Source organism: Neovison vison, chromosome 1, assembly GCF_020171115.1.
Source record: "Neovison vison isolate M4711 chromosome 1, ASM_NN_V1, whole genome shotgun sequence".
Lineage (NCBI taxonomy): Eukaryota > Metazoa > Chordata > Mammalia > Carnivora > Mustelidae > Neogale > Neogale vison.
Window position 1 is genome coordinate 282,176,865 of NC_058091.1, and position 18,711 is coordinate 282,195,575.

Consider the following 18,711-nt stretch of genomic DNA (forward strand, 5'->3'; position numbering starts at 1 on the left):
AAACAAATGCAATTAAAATCCTGATTCTAGCATTACATGGTTCTATTTCAAAGGCTCTGAATGCATAGGAAAATATAAGCAGAGGCAAGTAGTCATTTTTTTTCAGGTCACTAAACAACGTAATTGGGCAATCATTGCTAATGCCCATCGCTAAAGTTAGATTTTTTTATTTCTCTGTATTTTCTCCTCTTCACAATGAAGACTAAGGTCAAATGCACTTTGTAGGGATTCTGGCTTGTTGTATATACAGACCCCAGCCCCTCTGATTAGCTCCCTTCCAATTACAGTTACAGAGGTCAAACTCCCAAGTTCACCTTGAAGCGATTCTCCATCTTAGAACAGCAGTCTAACTATTAAGTTGAAGCATGTGAAATTTGCCGCTTTGGAAGGTCAAAAAAATAGAAAATACAGCAATTTCATATGCTTCAACATAACACTAATGTTTAACTGCCTTACAGAACACAAATATTTGACGCCATGACATCTTCAATGCCTCCTCCCAGTCAACCCCTCCCTACCCAGTACACAGCAATTCTTGTAGGGATCCTCTAGGAACTATCTCTTACTGGGATCAGAACTGATGATCACAGTTATCTGCGTCTCGGGCCTCTTCATTCTTGGCAAGGTTTCCTAGCCGGGGATTTGGTTCTATCTATACCTGGACTGTGAGCATTGCTAGCGACCCGGTGAGGGTGAGGAGGAGGGAGAACCGGTAGTGCAGCTCTATCGTAAAATAGAGCCCTCTTAACATTAAATGTAAGGATAGAAAAAAGAAGGACGCCCCTATTATGGCCAAGTGCAAAGGAAATCGCATGGAAAACAGCAGAACATTCGGCCAAATCCTATGGGCAAATCTTCGCAATCTCAGTAAAGTGCGTTCGCTTTGAAGTACACGCGTGATTCAGCAAAGGACTCATGCTAGCAATTAGAAACTGGTCCTTTCGGTCCCCTATTTCATTTGCGCCAAGGGAGAGGCGACTTTTAAGGGTGACGATAAATCTCCCTCAGCTTAAAAGGCAGAGAGGGCCAAAGTGTGAACTTTTTACTTCAGCAACGGAAGCGAGAAATCAGTGATTCATTAAAGCGGAGACCTCCTTGGAAGCTGGCAGAAGAGGAGGAAAAGAAGCTAATTATGTCTCCCTTTTCTGTGCTCACTCCGACCAGTTTATAATCTGCCGCTCCAGAGGGTTTATCCACAGCATCCTCCGCTTTCTCCCCCAGCCCACCCCTCCTTCTGGGAGCCGGAGAGCGGGGGACAACAGTCGGCCAGGCGGCAAGCTCCAGGTGGCTCAGAAGTGCTTCCCTGCCAAAGGAAGGGGGGGAAAGCTCCTACGCTGGAGAACAAGTGAGAAGGGGGCTCCCCAGAGGGGACCGGTTCAGGCTGGAGGACGGCAAACTTCGGAGAGCCCGAGGAGGCAGCTCGCGCCCGTGGCCCGCGCAGCCCGCACGCCGCCGCTTCCCAGCAGCGCGCCGGAGCTGGAGGCGCGGGGCGGAGGCTGCGGCCGCGGGGCCACGGGGAAGGGACCCGGCAGCCCCCAGCTCCGCGGAGGCATCGGGCTCTCTCCTCCTTGCTCCCCTACTCTCCCCCCCACCCCCGCCTCGGCCCCCTCCCCCTCCCTCTCCCTGGCGCTCCCAGCAGCCGAGGGTTTCAGATGTCCCACCGCCGTTTGACCCCCCTCCCCCCGCTTCTCCACCCCTGCAAATGAGGTTTGACCAGCAGAGGCAGAGCCCACCTCTGGCTTAGAATCACTGACATTTAGACTCCAGGCTTCAACCTGTTTACAAGCGGGCTTTCCAAAGGAAGGGGGTGGGGGGCGGAGGGAAACAGGGCCAAACAAAACACCAACCGCCATCTCCCCCAAACAAGAAGTGACTTTCTGGAGGCTTCAAATCAACAGGCACCACCAAAAAGAGAAAGCAAGAGGGGGAAGGAAACAACGGCGACCGGCAGCTCGCTCGCCTCCAGTTCTGACAACTCCAAAGGGACGCGCTTTTAGAACCGGCTAGCAGGCTGGGGCTCTGCCGAGAGGGGCGAAAAGGTGCCAACCCCCGAGAGGCGCAGATATCTCCCCCAGCCTCCCACCCCGACCTCTGTGGGTTTTGTTCACCGTGCTGTCATCTGTTTTTTAGACTTTTTTTTTTTTTTCATCTACCATGGTGAAGAAAGGAGTGAAGAAGAGAACAAAGTAACTCCTAGGGGAGTGAAGATCGTTGGTGACCAACACCACCACCGCCACCACCAGCTCCTGCTACTGCGGCCACCCACGTCCACCATTCACCGGGAGACTCGAGAGGCGCAAGGCAGCGGATCCGAGAAAGGAGCGAGGAGAGGCAGCCGGCCCTTCCGAGGAGTTATGGATGTTGGTGCATTCACTTCTGGCCAGATCCGCGCCCAGAGGGAGCTAACCAGCGGCCGCCACCTCCAGCTGTCTCCTTGCCTCGCACCAGGTCTTACCCTTCCAGTATGTTCCTTCTGATGAGACAATTTCCAGTGCCGAGAGTTTCAGTACAATGTGGAAATGGATACTGACACATTGTGCCTCAGCCTTTCCCCACCTGCCTGGCTGCTGCTGCTGCTTCTTGTTGCTGTTCTTGGTGTCTTCCATCCCTGTCACCTGCCAAGCCCTTGGTCAGGACATGGTGTCACCAGAGGCCACCAACTCCTCTTCTTCTTCCTCCTCCTCCTCGTCCTCTTCCTCCTTCTCCTCCCCTGCCAGTGCGGGGAGGCATGTGCGGAGCTACAATCACCTCCAAGGAGACGTCCGCTGGAGAAAGCTATTCTCTTTTACCAAGTACTTTCTTAAGATTGAGAAGAACGGGAAGGTCAGCGGTACCAAGAAGGAGAACTGCCCGTACAGTAAGTAACAAACGCGCGCTCCCCTCCTTCCAATTATCCACCCCCCACCCCACAAGGGGGGGAAAATCTGTTCCAGATGTGGCCAGCTAAATATTTACGTCCCCAACCCCTGTAAAATGATTAAGTGGAGTACTTTCACACTAAATCACTCCCCCCGCATACATTGTGCTGCCGCACCCCCTCTCCTTGGCGCAGCTCCCTCCACACCCCCCGACTCTTTGCCACCCTATCTGCCCCGTCTCTCCCGCTTGTCATTCCCAGGACCACGCAGGGCGCTGGAGAGTTGTTGCTGTGCCTAGATGCCCCCCTCTCCGTCTCCATAGCCCTTTCGCACCTCATCTCAAGGTCCCCTCTCCCTCCCTTCTGGAAATGGCTCCAGTAAACACATTTGGTTTCTTTTCGCTGGCAATCTTATTAAGAGTTTTGGGACAGTTTCCTCAAGCTGAAAATAATTATCCGCTGTCAATTACAGGGGCTTTATGGGACCTTTATTTAAGAAAGAAAAGTCAATTCTGCTGGCTCCCCACCCCGATGTCTTTACCCCACTACCTATCTAGACAGGAGTGCAAACATTTTTCTGGTTCTGATCCCCCCCCCCCCATGTTGGTTTGAGTGATCGCAGTCCACGAAGTTAGCTTTTCAGGCACCACCGCTGCTATTTGTCTTCTGCCTGCCTTCTCTCTTGGTAACATGACGCTCACTCACGTCTGCATTGTCAATGGCATATGCGCTGCTTTGTGGTGTCCTGTTGTACTCCTTTCTTCTGAAACCTCTCATATTGCAGAGCCATACTACTACAGCACTGTACACATCTGGGACTGGATTCACACAGACCTCACACAAATTTCATTGTCATTCTTTTATTTTCAAAGTAAAAGTCATAAGTCTGTTTCCATGGCTATAGTTTGTCCCCTTGGATGAGGTTTTCTGCTCAGGACGAATTACGCCCTCCGCCTCATCCCTGGGTTTCTTTCCATTTTCTTCTCTCTCTTTCCTTCTTTAGCTCTTTTGCTTCTTTCTTGCAGGGCTGTGGGCTGGGTAGAGGGAGGGAGAACTAGAAGAGGAGGGGTAGATATTGTGTCTCTTCTTGAATCAGTCCTGCAAAGCCAGATTATTCCGTTGGCTTCCTTTCCTAGTTACTTTCAAGTGGTGAGACTTATTCACTCTCTATTGATTGCTGTTTGAAAGGATCCTGAGGCTATGTAATGGCACACTGACGACAGTAGACAATGACATTTAAACATCTTTAATGACCATTTAGCATTATCTCAATGGTCCTTCCAAATTACGCTTTCTGTGTCAGTTGTTTGGGAATTTCTTGGCAACTGACTTAAATACAAGGGTTAGACATTCCAAGATACCTTGGCCCAGAAAAGTATCTGGTACTAAGGAGAAAGACAGTTAATCAGAACTTAGCATTTTCTTTTTAAATAAAGATCTATAGGAATTAAGACTTAAGATTTCTTATTTGGGGATCTACATATATTCAGCATTAACTTCTGTTTCTCTAAAGCAGCTGTTTCCATTTACTAAAATTAGCAGTATGTTTAGAAGTAATAAAAGTACTTGTGAAAGTATTTTAAAGTATTCCATCTTGTGTTTGATATAGAGATGTCAAATAGTCCATTACCTATTTTTTTCCATTCTGATTCATAGAAAGGGGCTGAAATAATGTCATTTATGATTTTTTTGTTTGAAAGTCATTTGTTACCTGAATTCATTAGATACTGTGCATAGATGTTATAGTTGTTGATTAAAATTTAATACCTTTGTTCACTTCTACAACAAGAGTTGTGTCATCCAGGTAGGATGATAGGGGAAGAAGTAAGCTAAACACTTGCTAAAGAGTGAGATGGGAGTTTAAAAAGAAAAAAAAAATCCCCATTGACTGAAACCTTTCTTTGTATTTTTAGTTCATGGAGATAAATATATTTTCAAAGTGTTAACCTTGAGCAAAATTCCATTTGTTATTTGTTTTTTCTGAACTAATTTGATTTTGCTATTGGTATATTTTAACTGTCTTTATAATGTGATACAAGGACCAATCTATACTAGGTTGTTTATACAACTGAAATTAGTATTTTCTATAATAATAATTGTGTGTGCTTATTTAATAAAATGATTGTCAGGATACACATAGAAATATATTTTTACAACAAGACTTATCTGTGAAGAGAAGAGTATATAATTTTTATTGCATAAAAACTAGTGTGGAAAATTTCCACTTTAACTATCCAAAATATAATATCTCTTCCATATGATAAAGTGTAGCAACAGCCCTTGTCAAAATATCATATCTTATATAGTAATGCAATGTTAATTAATGGTTGAAAATGAAAGGGGGTAGGGCTTACTGCTAAATAATGTCAAACCATAATAATTTAGGCTTTCCAAGAACATCTGTATCAAAACATAGCAAGTGAAAAGTAGAGGTTGAAAAAGTCTTAATTTCACATGTGGCTGGGTAATCAGAACACTGCTACAGTTTCCAGCTGGACTGATTCAGCTGAACTACATGGTATCATTAAGATATTGTCTAAATGTTGCATAATTACATGTGAACAAACTTTTGCCATGCCTACAGGGTAACCAGCCAGCCAGCCCACCAAATGGTAGCCTGCTAAATATTAGGGTTTCTGAAGAGTGTCAGTTCCCTGTCCAAAAACCACTTTTCAGTAACATTTTCCTAAACAAGTTATTAATTATTCTCAATATACAAAGCTGTTCTTTTGAGGTTTGCTTATTTGAAGCTTAATTTTCTTTGTTACTTTTGACCCTAGTATTATTGCTGCTAAAATACAATAACAGCTTATCTAAGAGGTTACATGTTTGGGATGTCCTGGGTAATTAAACAACTGCTTTACTGGCTTTTTGCCAGCAAAATACTAACAAAAGGGAAGTAAGGAAATCACCCATAAGCATTGCAAAATCGTTTTTAACTTCTACCTCCAAAGCTGGTTCCCAGAAATTGGATGGTTCTAAAAATATTATATGCCTAAAGAAACTCTTCGCAATTTGGGTGATTATAACTTTTTTTTTTTTTTTTTTTGTGGAAGAGGGGTGGTTTTTGGTTTGATTCTATGCCATTATATGAAAATAGAATAAAGGGAGAGCAAAGATGAATTGTGTTTTTTCAGCTAGAAGTCTAAGAAAGCTTGAATAATTTAGAATAGCTGTAGTGTATCTGTCACTAGGTTTGCTTAGGCTCATTTAAGTTTGTTTTATCATTCTTTACATCTAGCACTTTGCCCTTGTAACATTACCACTCAGCTGCAGTTCTGGCCTCCTAGAAAGGCTGGATACAGCTGTTAGATACCCTTGCAACTGGGACTGGGTGGACTTACTTCTGGATGTGAAGTAAGACTGTGGGCTTCTCCCACGGTTGTCACTGGTAGAAAAGGGGAGTCTAGTGAAAAGAAAATGTATCCCTAAACTTGAGATTGCCAAGAATGGCTATTCTCAAAACAGAAAGCCACAGTGCTTGGGAGTCTTTGCCAAAAAGGAGTTCCGGAAACAACAGAAAAATCAGTGTAGCATGTGCCTATTTCTTCAAATATATAGATCATTTAACACATCATGGTCCTATAATTAAGGTATAACTATCCTTATCTTTTCAAAGATGAAGCTGAAAAAAGGAAATTATCCAAGGTCATTCAACTGGAAACCAAATCTATTTGGTTATTTCTTTTACCTCTACTACTGGCAACATTGATGCCAATAATATTCTAATTAGATGTCTCAGAACTCTAAACAATAAATTCTAAAATCGTAATCACTTCTTGCTATGAACACCGACAGTTCTTCAGGTTCAACCTGGAACAGTAGTAATTTGGGAGAGGAACAGAAATGAAACATGTTCAAGGTGTCCTCACTGCAGGTGGCTACACGGTATCAGACAAGGTTAGTGCATTCTCTAAGTGAAATATCTCTTTCCCTATTTTGTTTGGGAATATATCTGCTTATGGAAATACAAGATACATGTACACAGATCTCATCTCTTGAACAAGGCATTAGAAATACATGACCATTTAAGAAAAACCCATGAATGTCATTGTGTATAGTAATTGTTTACAGCTGAGGGCAAAATGTTTAATTGTTCCCACGTGTAATAAAGTAAGTTTTTTTTGTAAATACCAGTGTGAAATTGGGCTGTTGCAGAAACTTCTGATATACGACTCTAAAAAGGGCAAAATCGTAGAGACCTCAAGCTATAAATATATAAAGAAGGCTTTAAAATGAGTCTACAAATCTAAAAGGTATTTTACCACATATAAATGAAAAATTACTGTCTAGGATTAAAGGTTTGCCTTATTCTAAATCAGGACTAGGACTTATTATAGGAAGTTAAGTAAGGGCGAGAAAGTAATTGTTGAGGAAAATAGGGATTTGAATATCATCTCCTAATAAATATACAATGGATTTTTGGAAAGAAAACCTATATACAACTGGTATCCTATTTAAGTTGTGGTCATTTCTAGAGTTTGGTTGCATAATTTACAGCTGATAGCACTTAATCATGCGCACTAAGGATTTATGAAGGTGGAAGGCACTGTATTTAATGTTTACATGACACTGTCCCGTTGCCTTTATTGCATTCCTACCATATGGACCCTCCACTTTGATGGATTTATCATAAATCCATTAAAAAATGCACAGTTACAGAGTTTCCTCTTCATAAACCTGATTTATAACCTACTAGAAGAAACCCAAGAAACAGTTGGCAGAAATCACATGCCAATATTAGAGTCTGAGAACTCAGAAATGCCAATTTCTAGGTAGGTCTTGGGTATTTTAGGATTCTATTAGGCAAAGGTATGGCCCATTCTTTAAAAACAGGTGTTTTCAAAATGATGATTAAGCACAGAATTTAAAAGAAAAATTGTGTCTCACAGAGCGAAGGAAACTCCATTGCATGCACATTTTTTTCTATACTTTTACTGTCTGGTTTAGAGCAAAAAGGCTTATCCCAGTTCATCTTTTTAGTGTTTAATGAACTTATAGTAGAATATGAATGAGCACTTTAAATTCCTGCACAGTTACCTTCATGTGCAGAGGCAAACCCCATTTATTATCCAAATGTCTGACTTCCCACAAGCCAAAAATGCTGGAAAAAAAGTTGACAGCTCATTTGAAATGGAGCTAATGTTCCTCACATTTATGAGCTGCCTGTGAATATCTACATCTTTCCTAAGCCTTAAATGTCTGGACACTTATCCAAAATTGTAGTACAAATGATATTTCTTAATTATCCTTCAGAAAGAAGAGTAATACATGTGTATGAGTTCAAAGTGATTTTAATCTATCTTAACATTAATTCTGTGAACTCTGCAATGAAGAGTAATTCAGATGACATTTTTAGTATTACTGTTCCAACATTTGTTCACATTAAGAGTTGATACTTGCTTAATATAAGTAAAATATTAGCATTTCCCTCCCAGAATTTAAGTTCTTTTTCAATTTTCCAGTATGATGAGACATAAGATTTATGTTTATGTAATTTTAATACAGCTTTATCACAGTCTAGAAGATAATGAACCTCATTTTGTCTCAAGTCTTTTATGCAGAAATATCTTCATTTTTTATGGTGTATTGCAATAATTTTAGACTCATTTACATTTACCATGTGACCAGTGGTGTTGTTACTTGGTTTTCCCAATCAAAAATACTTAACTTTTCATCACTGGCATTCTTCCTCCCCAACCCTCCCCTCCCCCAGCCCCCAGTGCCTGCTCCCTTTACGTGTGCCAGTTAGTCTGGATGTCAAGTGACAGCCTAGAACTAGGCCTCTAAATTTAGTGAAAGAAAATGTACCTGCATCTTGGGAAGTCATCAGTGACACTCTGACCAAAAATTAATGAATATAAAATGTCAATGTTTTATAGAATCAGTTTAAAACCAAACATTTAATCAGTACGGAGTTGACACAAATAGAAAGTTTCAAGATACCTAAAAGGGAGTCAGGTCATCCACCAAATAATAGCCCGAAAGTTTCCCTGGCCTTAAAATCAGGTCAGTTGTGTTCTTTCTTTGAACACTGTGTTCTAATTGGAACAATAAATCAAAGAAGACACTCTGAGTAGATTCCCATGTAAGGTGGACAACTGGACAGTGACTTTTTACTGCTGCTAACACGTGCATCCAATTACCATCTGAAAGATTCATAGTGCTGGCAGTAAAGCATTGCCTCATTTTATAGTTCACCTAATAATTCTTTAGCCTAAATCTGTCCACCTTTACCTATATCTAATCTGTCAGTATGTGTGTTATCATTAATGAGGAATTTTCAAATGTTTGGCATGCTTCCTACAGTGAATGATGACATGGAATGATTAAAGAACCATTTAATTAACCTTAATAGAAGAGGCAAAGTATTGATTAAGTCGATAGATCCCCAACTTCAGGTAACTGTCAACTAAATATAACCTAATAACTGCACCACAGCTATCACTTATTTATGAATAGTGTGGGTTAACTGCAACTCAATTCCAAATAGCAATGTTTAACTGCAAAATTCAGAACTTTTTAAAAAGATCATTTTTCTATAATCATTATTTTCTTTCAAGCACCTGGTGTTAACATACTTTACTGAAAAACGTATGTGTTGGTTTTCATCCTTAACCTTGTTTGATGCCTTGCCCCTGTTTGAGGATAACCCGACATATTCATAAAGTCTCTACAAGTCAAGTTTCATCAACCTCTAATAGTTCTCTCTCTCTCTCTCTCTTTTTTCTTTTTTTAAAGAATTTATTTATCTATTTGACAGAGAGAAAGAGTGAGAGAGGGAACACAAGTTGGGGGTGAGGGTGGGAGAGGGAGAAGCAGGTTCATTGCAGAGCAGGGAGCCTGATGCGGGGCTTGATCCCAGGACCCTGGGATCATGACCTGAGCTGAAGGCAGACGCTTAAAGACTGAGCCAGCCAGGGGCCTCAGTAGTTCTGTCTTGAGACATTTATACACCTGAAATATTAGCCATCTGTGGTAGCGCTGCCTCTGATACTTTTTCAGAAACCATGATGCCTTTTCAGTCCTTCATTATTTTCCTCCTCTTTTTCTTGTCCCCTCCTCCCACCCGACTTTTTCCTGGTTTCCAAACCCTTTCCATTCCACTTAGGCCAGGGAAAGTCATCCATTATCATTGCTTAGCATGTCATATTTGGAGTCAGCAGCCTCCACCTCTTTGAATGTGCAACATCCAAGATAGATAGCTTATATTCTATGCATAAATTTCTTCAGCAATGTCAATTCCACATACCCCATCAGGAGTCTCTTCTCATGTTGAATCTCCAGTGAATTCTTTCTTATCCCAGCACTCAGGTCAATTTCTTATAGCCTTGCCTTTAGTGAAATAGGCAAACCACAGAAAGTACCTTCTGTGAATGAATGCTGACTGGTTATTAAATCATCCTTCTGTAGTTTGCCCCAGATTAAGTATTCTGTTTCCAATTACTCTCTTTTTACAGGTTCCTTTTACCTTTCTTTTAACTTGTTTTAGTACATGTAACACTTACTAGCTACTTTGTCAATTTCCCTACCTTTCTGTCTTTGGACTCTTGTGAGAGAAAGTAAAGACGATTTAGAGAATCAAATAACTATTTTTCTTCTGTTTTAGTCAACATTTATTTCAAAGAAGATGAATGCTAACCATAAAGGTTTTTACTATTTCCAACTTCATGATTTCCCTTAAATTACAAAGCTTCTCTGTACATCCCTGCCAAATGTAGCTTTAAAAAATAAAACTCGATTTCTTATTAATAATGATTGTCAAAAAATGTAAAATACACATGCATATATATACTCCAACCTCACCAAATATAGAAATGCATATATCTTTGTTGGAAAAATATTAAGACACTGACAGGAAGACGCCTGGGTGGCTCAGTTGGTTGGACAACTGCCTTCGGCTCAGGGCGTGATCCTGGAGTCCCGGGATCGAGTCCCACATCAGGCTCCCAGCTCCATGGGGAGTCTGCTTCGCTCTCTGACCTTCTCCTCGCTCATGCTCTCTCTCACACTCTCTCTCTCAAATAAATAAATAAAATCTTTAAAAAAAAAAAATAGAATTTGAGTTAATAGAAACAGGTGTGTTCGTATTTCTTTCAAGGAAGAGGCTTTTTGTACTGATGGCTGAATTAAATTTATTTTTATTATATACAGAATCTGACTATATATGTTAGATTGCTCTGTTACTATAATAATTAAAAGTCAAGCTTCTTTTTACAATTGACTTCAAATTAAAAAAACACAATTGGTTTCAAATTATATAAATATACAGATGTAGATATATTTCCAAAGCTTAAATTTATTTGATTTATTAATAGAATTATTAAAAGAAAAATTAATATTCTGTAACATGGGGAAAATGGTGACATATGATATTAATTTACAAACTATTTCTCATCTAAAGTGAGCTATATTTACAATGTTATTAATAACAGTAATTACCAATATAGTAAACCAGATTTCTAGGGCATTTTTTGGAACATTTCCATAGAAGGGTATGATTCTACAAATATGAAAAAAAAAAGTGCTAAGCATGTTGATCAGATTATGGAATAAAAACTTAATAAACAAAATGACAGAAGTGCTTTAAAGCTGAAGCAAGAGAGACAGTAAAGGACATATAAATAGAATGTTCGAAGCCAGAGGAAAAGCAGAAGAAGCCAGGGAGCATTTAGACACAGACTGTGGAAGGCAGAGGACATGCTTTTTGCTAGAGTGATGGGGACAAGAGTTCTGAACTCCCAGGAAAGAGATCAAGCTAATGAGTAGCATTGCAAAAGGGCTGACATGGCAAGAAAGGTGTGAAGGAAATATAACCCAAGCACAGGCATTTGATGGCACGTTAAATTAACTAAAATGAGAACCTGTGATCTAAAAAGAATCCTACAGAAGTAATCGCACCACGGTATCAAAGTAAGAAAGGCTAAGTCCAGAGTTCCTGCTAAAGAGGCAGTAGGAAAGAGGGATTGAAGGTGGGGGCCTTGATTAAAAGTGATTACAAGTATGGTCCTGGATTGAAAATGCGCTTTGAAGACTCAGAAGTGGGTGCAGTTAAGGTTTTGAACTGCCAGACAACAGTGTATGACTTGGGCAAGTTGTTATCAGTAAAACAATAACATTAACAATACCTTCCTCTTTCCTATATGGTCGCAATTAAATGAGATTATTCATTCATTCAGCAGAAATTGGGTGCCTGCTTTGTGTCAGATACTGTGTGACACGTACATACAGTACTGAAAAACGATGGTTTTCCTCTCATAGTCTAAAGACAGTGACCGAAAGAAAGTAAGATCAAGTAAACAAAGATGTGATGAAAAATTGGGGTAAATGCTAGGAAGAAACAAGTAGTATACTCTAAAAGAAAACAACTGGGAACTATTCTAAACCTCATGGTTAAAAGACATCTGAAGGTGGGGGGTAGGAAGAGGATGGCGAGTGTTGCCTCCTCCAAGAAGTACAGAATCAGCGCACTAAGCCTGGGGTTTGGTGAGAAGTCTGAAGTCAGACTTAATGAACGGACTAGATTAATGGTGCCTGGTGCCTAATAAGGCCTCATCAAATGGGTATTATATAAAGAAAATGTAAAGATGATGCTTCCCTTTGTTTTAAGGAAAAGGATCAGGAAAGCAACTAGCAGATTATTTGCTGAAGAAGGAAGTAAAAAAACTGGAACTGAAGAAAGGCAGGAATGAGGAATACACCTAGCATTTTTATTAAAGGGAAATATTTGAACATCTGAAATTACTTAAGATTTGCGATTGTAGTATTTGTAATGCTCTACAGTTTGGGGGAAATGAGCAAAGATCTGGTTTATTAAGAAACTAGTAACAGATATTTGAAAAATGAAGATAATTTGAGGAGAGAGAGAAGAGTTGAAAATTAAGAGGATAACACATGAGTTCAAGGATATATTGTAAAAGAACAAAGGAAAACAAACAGAGACGAAATAGGTAACTGTGGAGATTGGAGGAAAGGAGATTATTGCAGAAAAGGCAAAAAGAGAAAAGCAATTCTAGGTGAGATATTTCAAGACAAACTATGCTCCAAGTGAGGATATGATTTTGAGCCAGGATTATCAGAGAGGCTCAGCTCTCAGTAAATTCTGTAGAAGGTTCTTGGTTCTCATCCCATGACTGTGGCCTTTTTGGTCCATAGCCTCAAAGGGTTTACAGTCTAGACAGAGATCCTCACAAGGGGTTGGAAGATAATATAAGATGGTTATACTAACCATCAAAGAAGCAGGGCAGAAACGAAATGGACAGCAACCCACGCAATGCATGAATGACATGGGCAGTATCACACTGATGATAAGGACTCCAGCTAGACATCGACAGAACAAGAGGAACAAGAATGTCCTAAAAGAGAGCACAGAACCTTGTGTGAAGTTTCCAGCCAATAACAGGTAGGCAAAGGAGGTGGAGCAGAGTTTACAGGCTGGGGCTACCTTATGAAACACTAAGTAAAATACACTAGAAAGTGCTGTCCTGTAGGGGTATGGTATATAAATACCCTTATATTTGAGAACTTCAATTTTCTGCTAAAATGTTACATGAACAGATTTTTCATTTAAAATTGACCTTTGCTATTTGTTTTACTTCTTGAAGTAAAGGAAGAACAAAGAGAAAGCAGAGCAATATTTTACAAGGCTGTATAAATTATAGTATAATAGACGTAACCTAAACATACTGAAATTCTAGCTTGATCAGCAAAACAAACCAAAACTCAAAACTGATTTTATATTAGGGACACAAAATAGTTCTTCTGATCCACCCCAAATGGCATTCATCGTTGCTTAAAAATTTAAAATAGTCTCGACTACAGAAGTTCTTAAAATATACATGGCACTGGGAAGGGTTTTGTCATTTCTCAACCGATTCCCAAAGGCTACTATTGAAGCCTCATCAGTACTTGCTCCCATTGTGTATTTCTTCTTGTCATTACTGTTCTAAATTAGCTCAGACTTACCTGGTTTAGGTGATTAGGAAAAGAAACAAAGTAGATACAGCTCCTTTTTTTGCAAAAGAATATACTTAAATTTTTTAAAACAAATGAGGCTTAAGACATGGACAGCAAGTACGAAACTTGCACCCAAGATGAAGCCCATGAGCTCTGGAGACCAACTTCTTGATACAGAATCGGGGTTGTAAAGCTTGGCAGCTTTGTGGTCTCGGACAAATTACTACATCATGATCTCTGCAACAATTAGGTGAAGATAACATCACCTACCTCATCAGTGTTGGCAGGAGGAGTTTGTAAGCTTACAACTGAGACTATAAATGTGAAATTCTCAATAGAGGGCTTGGCACACTTTAAGAACTCAGTATGTTAGCTCTCATTACCATTTTATGCTAGGACTGCTGTGTTTTTTTTAAATTATCTCATTTTCTGAAATGATCCCTAAGTCATGGCCTAATATAAGATTAGACAGAAAGTTGATTATCATACTACTATACTTTATTTTATAGTTTATAAGGCATTTTTATGTGTTCATGAGTTGATTCGCAGGAAAATTCTATAAAATGAATAGTCATTGTTACTCCCATACTATATTTAGAGGAGAAAACTGAGTCTGAAAGTTATGAGGCCAGGCTCAAGTGCGATAGTTAGCATAAGCGAGTCAGGATTCAAACCTAGTCCAGGATCAGCAAAGAGACCTTCTGCCTTGGTGCTGGGACAGTCTCACCAAGTACGTCTTGCCCTGGCATATTTTCAGTAGCACCCTATTCACTCTTGAAGGCCAGTTTGTTCTGTGTAAGGCACAAACCTACACAAGCTAGTTCCCTATTAAATACTTTAATTTCTTCACAATGTCCTTGAACAAGAACAAGTTCTACATTCCTTAACAGGTCCTGTGAGGCTCTCAGTATTTCTTCCCTACTGATTCCCCACCCCATTTCTTACTATACTCCCCATTATAGACATATTGAGTAGATGTTAGTTCCAGAGTATTCCTTGTCCCCTCGTGTCCAGACCTTGTATATACAACTGGGTCTAGCTGGAGTGACATTTCTTCCCTTGCCCCTAGCACGTCTTCCTTTCAAAATCCTCTTAGATGTCATCTCTAGGATACCTTCCTGAACACTCCCCAAACACTTTGTCTCTAGTATTTTAACACACTCTCACATGTGATTAGTTTACCCATTAGTTTCCTGATCCACAGAAAACATGTTGAGAGTAAGGACTGTATATATTATACTCACCTTCACATGCAAGCCCTCAATACAGAGTCTGGCATATAATGGGTCCTTTCTATACATTTACTGGGTTAAAAATTGTTGTTTTTAACTGCTTATCCTCAGTACAAATCACTTAGACTCCTTGGTTCTGTCACTTTGTCTGGAAAGCATGATTAATATACCACTTACCCAAAAAAATGTGGTTTAAGTAAATTATCTTTTAAAATTACCTTGGGTTCTAAGTTCTACAATTCTAAGAACTCAGAAAATGTTAGGGCCATCATTACTTAACTGAATGTCAAGTACTCAAATTCACACAAACTTCTGGATGGAAATATTATGTAATCCTTGAATTGGACCCATATTTCTCCAGTTTTCCTAAAGCTACTATTGACTACAGTCAGTGGATAGAAATGATGACTTTATTATCTTTTAAAAATGATGTTGGCTGTGAGATACTTTTTGTTTCAGAGTTATAGTTGGATACTGGAATATTTGGTAACAATTAAGAAATGAGAAATTCTTGGTCATTCATTTAGAGAAGAAGAATGTACTGCAAAGAGTGGGAGTAAAAGTGTATGGTTCATAGTCTTAGTCGTGTCAAAACATCTGCTGTGCAATCTTAGGCATGCCATTTACTTTAACCTGACCTCAGACACCTCATCTACAAAATGAGTGCAATGAACTAAATTATTATTAAAATATTTTTACTCGATACACTCATTGCCTAGATTAAGGACCAGATTCTGCAAGCATACCAATATTAGGATATAACAACTATGATATGCTGAATCATAGCCATCCAAAGATACGAAGTCCTAATCCCTGGAGCCTGTGAATGCTACTATTTATGATAAAATTTTTGCAGGTGTGATTGAGTTAAGGCTTTGTAGATGAAGAGATAATCCTACATTATCCAGATGGGCCTTACATGCTGTCACTTGTTCTTATTATAAAAGACAAAGGGAGATCAGACACACACAGAAGGCAGTTCAGTGATGGAAACAGGGAAAAAGAGACTTAAAGATGTGATGCTTTGGTTCTGAAGATGAAGGAAGGAGATGTGAGCCAAGGAATGTTGCTGTAGAAGCTGGAAGAGGAAAGAGAGTCTCCCCCAGAGCCTATGGAAGGAGCGTGGCACCTTCATTTGAGCCCAGTCAAGTGGATATTGGGATTCTGGCCTCCAGACTGTGAAAGAATCAATTACTATTGCCTTAAGACACCAACTTTGTTGCAATTTGTTACAGCAGCCAAAGGAAACTAATATAGATTTGATACCTCAGAGTGGGGTACTGCTATCACAAATACCTAAAAGTGTGGAAGTGAGTTCAGAATTAGATAATGGGAATAGGCAGGAAGAATTTTGAGACACATGATGGAGAAAGCCTTTTTTGTCTTAAACAGACTTCTGTAGAAATACAGGCATCTAAAAGCACTCTGGCAAGGGCTCAGAAGGATGTAAAGAGCAGAGTAGAGAAAGCCTATGTTATCTTAAAGAATACATATCTCTTCACAAATGGAATATTGGTAGAAATATTAATATTTCTATTAAATATTATTATTTAATAGATATATACTAATATTAAAAGTGATTCTGGGGGCGCCTGGGTGGCTCAGTGGGTTAAGCTGCTGCCTTCGGCTCAGGTCATGATCTCAGGGTCTTGGGATCAAGTCCCGCATCGGGCTTTCTGCTCAGCAGGGAATCTGCTTCCCTCTCTCTCTCTCTCTGCCTGCCTCTCCGTCTACTTGTGATCTCTCTCTGTCAAATAAATAAATAAAATCTTTAAAAAAAAAAAAGTGATTCTGATGACAGCTAGAGGAAATAAGGATGTTACTGGAAATAAGGAAATAAGGAAATAAGGAAAGAAGCATGTTACTGGAAACTGGAGGAAAGACAATCCTTGTCATATAGGGGCAGACACTTAGCTGAGCTGTGTATTACAGTCATGTGGGCAGTAGAACTTGCCTGTGGTGAACTTGCAAATGTAACTCTAAGGAATTCCAAGAAAAGTGTTGAAGATGCAGCCTGATTTCTTGCTGCTTTTAGTAAAATGTGAGAGAAAAGAGATAAAGTGAAGAAAGAACTACTGAGCAAAACAGAACCACAACTTGGTGATTTGGGAAATCCTCAGCCTATCCAGTTAGGAGCTACACTGGTAAGGAAGTGGGCTCTATAGAAAAGGCCCGGGGTTGAGGGCAGGGCTGGCTGAAGAGCCTTTATCTAGTGCTGGAGAGATTAGCAACGTGACTCCTAGGCTCCCTCAGCCATTTCAACAGATGCTAGGAATAGAGATTATAAAAGGAGGATCTGAGGAAGACCCTCCGACTACCAACATGGATGCCTACAACATACATAGGAGACCCACAAGATTTTGAGAATGTTGTATTGGGAGAAACACTGCCAGCTTAAACTGAAAGAGTCAGAGCTGTCAGATTCCCACAACTATACAGGCAGGAAACAGGCCAATAAAACTATTCGGCTACAAACACATGGTAGCTTTAAAAAAAAAAAAAAAAAAGAAGGAAGGAAGGATCACCAGGATCACCACGAGGGCAGAGCCTTCGGCACAGAAGGCAGAACCACAGGTGTAGAGGCAGATACCCTAACCATTGGCCCAGAGGTAAGACCCATAAACTGTGGATGACTATTCTAAGACACTAAAATCTACAGGAATTTACCCTACTAGATTTTGAAATTAGTTGGCACTGGTGACACTTTTCTTCCTTTTTCTTCCTTCCACTTTCCTTTTTTTGTAATGGAAATGTCTGTAACTGCCATACTATGTCTGTCCCACCATTGTATTTTGGAAAGAGATACTTTATTTTCTGGTTTAAATAGATTCAGAGATATAGAGGAATTTTGCCCCAGGATGGAGCAGTGTCTTTCCCACAACTGATTTAGATTCTGTAGATGAGGAGACTTGGGATTTCTTAACTGATGATATTTAAATGAGATTTTGGAGTGGAGTTTATGTTATGTATAAACTTTGGGGGATGCTGGGACAGGACGAATATAGTATACATGAGAGACGGATGTGAACTGTGTGGGTCCAGAAGGTGGTATAGTATGCTGAATAATGGTCATCCAAAGATATTGGGTCTTAAACCCTGGAACATCTGGACATTATCACATATAGTGTTTTTGCAGCTGTGATTAAATCAATTATTTTGAGGCGAGGACATTATCCTAAATTATCCAAGCAGGCCCTAAACACCATCACAAATGTCTTTACAAAATAGAAGCAGAGAGAGATTGGACATACACACATAGAGGGTAGAGGATGACTGATGATGGAAGCAGAGAGAAGATTTGAAGATGCTGTACTACTGGCTCTGAGGACAAAGGAAGGGCCATGAGCCAAGGAATATGGCTCAAGAACCTGGAAGAGACGATGTATGGTTTCTCCCCTAGAGAGCCTTCAGAAGGAATGTCACCCTGCCAACATTTTTATTTCAGCCCAGTAAAACTGATACTGGACTCCTGAAGTTCTGGTCCCCAGAACTGTCAGAAAATAAATTTCTGTTGTTTTAAGCCACCAACTTTGTGCTCATTTGTTATAGCAGCCCTAAGAAACTAATACAGTCACCTGTGACCATTTTATGTTGCCCAAATTAAGGATAATTTGACAAAAATAGTGTCTTATCATGGACAGTACTAAGCATGAATTCAGATGTCAG

General features: G+C 39.9%; 1 protein-coding gene across 1 annotated transcript in view; it reads left to right on the top strand.

Annotated features, from left to right (window-relative positions):
* Positions 1 to 1,694: 1,694 nt before the first annotated feature.
* Positions 1,695 to 18,711, top strand: part of FGF10 (fibroblast growth factor 10) — an 87,110-nt gene continuing 70,093 nt past the window's right edge. The window contains exon 1 of the mRNA XM_044241351.1: positions 1,695 to 2,857. Coding sequence (XP_044097286.1) covers positions 2,512 to 2,857 — 346 coding nt within the window. The 5' untranslated portion in view covers positions 1,695 to 2,511. The remainder of the gene's footprint in view (positions 2,858 to 18,711) is intronic.